The sequence below is a fragment of the Harpegnathos saltator genome, unplaced genomic scaffold (genome assembly GCF_003227715.2).
Source record: "Harpegnathos saltator strain DR-91 unplaced genomic scaffold, Hsal_v8.6 scaffold402, whole genome shotgun sequence".
In the NCBI taxonomy this organism is placed as follows: Eukaryota; Metazoa; Arthropoda; class Insecta; order Hymenoptera; family Formicidae; genus Harpegnathos; species Harpegnathos saltator.
In genome coordinates, this window is record NW_020230209.1 from 423,717 (window position 1) to 430,021 (window position 6,305).

The 6,305-nt window shown below is 51.3% G+C and overlaps 1 protein-coding gene across 7 annotated transcripts in view; it reads right to left on the reverse strand.

Annotated features, from left to right (window-relative positions):
• RhoGAP19D (Rho GTPase activating protein at 19D) overlaps nucleotides 1-5,170 on the reverse strand; it is a 28,154-nt gene extending 22,984 nt beyond the window's left edge. For 4 of the 7 annotated variants that reach the window (XM_025301111.1, XM_025301110.1, XM_025301112.1 and 1 more), the window contains exons 1-2: nucleotides 4,667-5,166; nucleotides 2,097-2,158 (exon numbers count right to left, since the gene is read on the reverse strand). In XM_025301111.1, the coding sequence (XP_025156896.1) occupies nucleotides 2,097-2,147 (51 nt within the window). In that variant the 5' untranslated portion in view covers nucleotides 2,148-2,158; nucleotides 4,667-5,166. Of the gene's footprint in view, nucleotides 1-2,096; nucleotides 2,159-4,666 lie in introns of all 7 variants that reach the window. The other 3 variants (XM_011142168.3, XM_011142164.3, XM_019841751.2) reach the window with 2 other exon arrangements.
• Nucleotides 5,171-6,305: the final 1,135 nt, after the last annotated feature.

Sequence of the window (6,305 nt, forward strand, 5' to 3'; positions counted from 1 at the left end):
TCACTTTTCCTCGCACCCCCAGGGGGTGCGAGCACCTCCGGTTGGAAACTCCTGCTTTATAACCTTGTTAGTATACAAGAGTTTTTTATTTTAAAAATACAGCATACTTTACAATAAAATATACCATTCTTTACGTATAAAAATCCTGCTACTGTTTTTGTTAAAGTTTCAACTGCATTTCAAAATGAAAGCAATATTAGAAAAATCCTTGGAAGAGACTAATGAATATGGTAACTAATAAAACTAATAAAATGTTTTTAATTGCGGTCTAATTAAAAGAATCTTTAAAAGAACCAGACAGAGCGTATCTACTGAAACAATACTAAACTATAACAATTTTATTACACGTTTCAGATCTTATTAATTTTCTATAACAAAACTTGATTTTGTACATCTAAAGCATCTTTGAAAGATCCTCCTAAGGCCCTCATCAGTTTTCCTTATCAAAGCCTTATTTCGTAAAATCCAAGGTATCCCTAAAAGATCCATCTTGGGGCCTGTAATAATAATGAATCATCCCTCTCTAAGGCATCCTATTTCCAGCCTCATCGGGGCCTTATGCTTCACGAGGATGGCCCTAATTTCGATTTCTCGCTTGGGTCCACGTGTTCACACCTCCAGCGAACGCTGGCAAAATTAGCCGCGCGGAACCTGCGGGAGAAATGCACAATGCGAGCATTGTGGGCCAGCGCAGCTCGCAGCCGCGAGCTGCGCGGAATAAAAAGCGCAACGACAACATCAATTATCGCCGCGGCGGCCGCGCGACAGGTGCGCGCGCGTCTCGTTGTCAGACGCGATTTATGTTTATCGTTTTTGTCTCGCCGACGAGCGGGAGGGAGGAGCGCGAGCGGTCGTTCGAAATTTACTCGAGGAAATTCAACTCGCAGGCCGCGTCGCGTCGCGTCGCTTGTCAACACCCCGCTTCGGCGAGACTTCACGCTCCGGGTGTTCGCCCGATGCGACCGAGTGCCTTCGTCGGCCGCTTCGCCCGTTCCGGCGCGCCGCCCAGACGGACGATAAAGTCTCGGATTTTGGAAAGTTCCAACCTCGGGAAACCCACGCGTCCGTCCGTCCGTCCGCCTCCGGCTGCGACCTGCGAGCGATATCTCCGTGTCTCGGTGAGAACGCGCGAGAAATCACCCTGTCGACACTGTATCCTTAAACAGCGTGAGCGCTCGCGCGCTCGCGCTGAAAAATGCTTTATTTGCTCTGCGGCATAACACTCTCTCGGCGGACTATTTTTAAGCTGCTTATTTATGCAAACTGCTACCGCGCGTTTGCTACCGCAACCGGAGTGGTTTACCGCACTCTCTCCTTCTCTCGAGATGGTTTACGTCGAAAATCATCGAGGGATCCCCGGTCGCCCTGCGGCCGGCGATTTATCTCTCCCGCCGAGCGAGGAACGAGCGCAACAAGCCGGTCGAATCGCGTACGCATCGGATATGCGACCGGTCAATTTTCGACGACGACAACGTAGGAAACCGCGAGGTTGCTTGCTTCGTCCTTGTCTCCTCATTCGTCAAATAGATCAGCGAGAGCGTCTAATTTCTCAAACGCGTCATCGTCGTCGTCGTCGTCAGTTGGAGCCAGCAAGGGAATCCCGATGAGCGAGTGCCGACGTTTTGTTTGGCGGAAATGCAGCTGGAGCATGTCGATTCTCAAGGAGAGGAGAGGGGGCGGAGGGTTTCCCGATTGGCGGGTTGAGAACCGTTGCTCGCGAGACGAGACCGCGGCAACGGCCAAGTATCGGAGGAGCGCATTCCGGCTAAAAATTCGCGCTCGTCGAGGAGAGATAGCGAGCGAGCGAGAGAGAGAGAGAAAGAGAGGATTCAACCACGTGCTCGTATTCGCGAATACGACGCGCGGATGTATTTCGGCCGCGTTCCCTCTCTTTTCGCGCGTCTCTCTCTCTCTCTCTTTCTCTCTCCAGCTTTTCTAAAATTACCGCGAGGATTCCGCGTCGCCGCGGGATATGGCGCGGCCGATCGCGTATCGCGTATCCGTCCGCGAAAACGCTCGCCGTTAATCGTCCGCCACCGCATTGGCCGGCCGCCTCTGTCTATCGGCGATTAGGGAACACAGGCGGCGTAACTCACCACGTGCGACTGCCTGACGAAGCTCCGGTGGTTATTTCGGTCGTCAGCCATTGCGCCTTTTCCTGAAAGCGAACACATGCGAGATATACATTACAGCGATCGGGCAATTTTCAAATTTTCAAATTCGACGGGCGGCTCCCGTGAACCGCGCGGCGCGAGCGCTTCGAGCGGTCTTCGTCGTTCCGCGCCAACGGAAGATGAAAAGGAGCTCTCGGCGAGACAGCGTCGCGTGCAGACGCGCGTCTGCGAAATACGAGACCGCGACGGCCAGCTGCATCGTCCGGTCCGGTGCAATAATCATCGGAGGTGACGGCGAGGAGACTCGCTCGCTCGCGGGCAATTTTCCCCCCGAGTTGTTTCCTCTCCTCGGAGTGCGGCCCCCTCTCGCGCTTTTCCGCCGACAATTTTTCTCGAGCGGGCAATGTCGGCCGTCTGATCGGAAACGGTGAGCGACGCGCACGACGCGACGCGCCGTTCGCTCGCACGCAATCTGTCGCGCGCATCTGCGTTGTAGCGTCGCGAAACTTATCTCGAATGTCGAAGCAAAAAAAGTACGCGCACACAAGCCACACCCATCGAACGATAAGTTCGATCGACTCGAGAGCCCGCTCGACGATCCGATTCCAGCGCGTGTGGAAGTACACAGAGCTCTCGAAGGCGAAGGAAGAGAAGAACGAAAACGCGCTCTCCAGCGACTCGCGCCAACTTCACGCGGCGCGGCATTGTCGCGGTCGCGGTTACGATTAATTAATTCAACGACATCGATCACGCGAACGCTCACGTTCTCACGGCTCTCGCGTGCGCGGATCGACTCGCGAAACGTCGCGTCTCGCGTCGCCGAATGGAGCTCGCAATGTTGCGATTAGCACCGCGCACGCACGTGCCTCCGCTCGGTGCATTCTACGTATGTACCACGTACTATGTATCGTGTATATACCGTAGTACACACGTGTACAACGCGAGTTCCCGCTTAACGGGGAGTTTTCGCAATATCATCCCTCAATGTACGGTAAACGTAAATCGCGAACGTTATTCGCTCGGAAATAACGTCGCCATGTACGCGAAAAATAGCGTTCAAGATTTACCGTATCTGAGTGACGGTATTGCAAAAACTCCCCACTGTCTCTCAGATACGGTAAACGTTGATCGTGAATGCCATTTGGTCGCGTGCACTGCGACGTTATTTCTGAGCGATTAAGGAGTTTTTGCAACACCGTCTCTTAGATACGGTAAACGTAAATTGTAAACGTTATTCGCTCGGAAATAGCGTCGCCGTGTACGCAACCAATAGCATTCACGATTTACCGTATCTGAGTGACGGTATTGCAAAAACTCCCCACTGTCTCTCAGATACGGTAAACGTTGATCGTGAATGCCATTTGGTCGCGTGCACTGCGACGTTATTTCTGAGCGATTAAGGAACTTTTGCAACACCGTCTCTTAGATACGGTAAAGGTAAATCGTGAACGTTATTCGCTCAGAAATAACGCGACCAATAGTATTCACGATTAACGTTTACCGTATCTGAGAGACGGTATTGCAAAAAACTCCCTAATAACATTCATAATTTATGTTTATCGTATCTGAGAGACGGTACCGCAAAAATTCCCTAACGTTCGCGATTTGCGTTTATCGTGTCTAACAGACGGTGTTGCAAAACCTCCGTCTATTATCGCGGCACATATCCGTCATTGCGCGCATCGGCGGCCGCTTCCGACGAACGGTCGCGGAGTCACGCGTACGCGGCCGTCGTCTCCGAGGAAACTGACGTATACGCACGCTTCGACTTCGCTTCGTCATTCGTGCTGCTTTCGACTCGATTTCGCGCTGGAGAACGCTGGATGAAAACCACTGTTTACGATCTGACAATGCGGTACACTTGCACACACATACACACACACACACACATATACACACACACACACACATACACACACACACACACACACGTACCCTCCTCGCGCGAGCGAGCGCGCGCGCGCGTATTTTTCCCCATATTTCCCGTCAACGCAGAGTTCCTCCCGACTCAACGTCCGCGAAAGTCTGCGAGAAAGAATTAAATGCCCGACATCGAATCGCGTCCGGCCGTTGCCGTTGACGCGCGCTCGATCGAGAACGAGACAGGACTCGTCGGGCAAGTCGTATGCTCGCTTAAAGCGAATGAGCTTTAAAAAGCTATGAAAGGAAGGCGGAAGCGCGTGAGATCGCATCGAGCACACTTACATGCATTTCCCAGGTAGACGGCGACGCAGGAGCCCGCGGCACACTCGCGGACGCGCCACGCTCGTATACCGTATGTCCGATCGGCGATCCGCAACGTGAAGCGCGTTCGTGGGCGAGCGAGCGAGCGAACGAACGAACGAACGAGCGAGCGAGCGAGCGAGCGAGCAAGCGAGCGACACAGCAATGGCAGAGCAACCCGTTCGAAGGAGGATACAGTTTCGCGACGCGATGGCGTGAGAGCGCGAGAGGATTCTCGGGAACGCGCACGGAGAGGAGGGAGCCGATAAATCGGATGAAGCTGTATATATCGCGAGGAGAAACGCCGCGCCGCTATCGCGGCTACGTACCTCGCGTGTACAGGCGAGATCAGCACACCGTGAGCGATGCTCGCAGCGCCTCCGCTGGCGCACGAAGACGCGGGCCGTGTCCTCTCATTCACGTCGGCCGACGTAGCGTCGGATTACCGTCGACGTAGCGGCGCCGTGGCTCGTCCTGCGCGCTGCCTCCACGCTGCTGCCTCCTCGACGTCCTCCGCGGCAACGACGACGGCGACGCGCGGCCGCCGCTCCGGCACACATTATAGCGACCTCCCTCTCGCCCGTCGCTTGCGCGTTCCGGCTCAGACGCGCAGGATGTCAACGGCACACCGGGAACGGGAACACGACAGCCGGCTCGGGGGTGTGCACTACTCCTCGGCGCGAGGAGTATCCTAGGACGCCGCCGCGCGCGACGATGAGAGCGAACGAGCACGTTACGTCAGAGACGCGCGCGTCTTACGGAACTCCGAAAAACACACTAGCTCTCGCACCGTTGTCTCTCGACGGACGCATTCGACACCAGCAACATGGCGACCTTCCAGCGTTCGCTCTTCCCACGGAGAGGAACCGAGCAAACGGGACTCCGGCAACGGGGCTCTCCGCGCCATCTGTCGGCGCTGAGCGCATACACATCGCGCGAAATTCGTCGATCTTGTTATCGATGCGTGAATGTGACTTCTGATTGGCCCGTGAGCGTTTAGAGAGCGTTGCGTCTGGAGAACGTCGCTCGTATCGACCAAGCTCGTTGGAAGTTCAGCTTGACCCGAAGCGACTATAGGTTTGTTCTTTTCCTCTGCACCGCTGCATTAAGTGCAATAAGTTCGAGTGAGACAAGTATATCGGGTGTTTCAGACCATCCGGGTCACCCGATTTGTTCGTTAACGCGACAATTTAGAGAAAAATATTTCAGACAAAAGTTGTAGGGCTTCAAAGGATCTATTTGCTGACGCTGTGAATCTGACTTTGGGATAACCTTGAAAAGTCCAGTCAAGATCAACATAAAAATCTTAAATAAATATCCCAATTTTTTATTACATCATCTTTTTCTAGCAATTAATTTGAACAACTCTTGAAACATTTTTTTATTTATCTGAAACATTTTTTTATTTATCTAATATCTTTTTAGATATTTAAGGAAAACGATAACTTTTTCAATATTTATCTCACGATATCTCGCTAACTATTTGTCAGAAGAAAAAATGGTACTAGACTTTTTTGCTCTATTTAGTCTCAAGAATATATTGTTCTAATAGCGCCCTGAATTTGGTCAATTTGTTGATTTTGAAATTTCCAAAAATCAGCAAGTTGATAAAAGTCAGGGCGCTATTGTAAAAATATATTCTTGAGACTAAATATAGAGCAAAAAAGTCTAGTACCACTTTTTCTTCCGACAACTAGTTAGCGAGGTATCGTAAGTTAAATATTGAAAAAGTTATCAAGTTTTCCTTCAATATCTAGAAAAATATTAGACAAATGAAAAAATATTTTAGACAAAAGTTGTTCAAATTAATTGGTGGAAGAAAACGGTGTAATAAATAATCGCGGTTTCCATTTCAGATTTTTATGTTGATCTTGACTGGACTTTTCAAGGTTATCCCAAGGTCAAATTCATAGCGTCAGTAAATAGAGTCAGTAAATAATTCAGAATTCCTCTGAAGCCCTACGACTT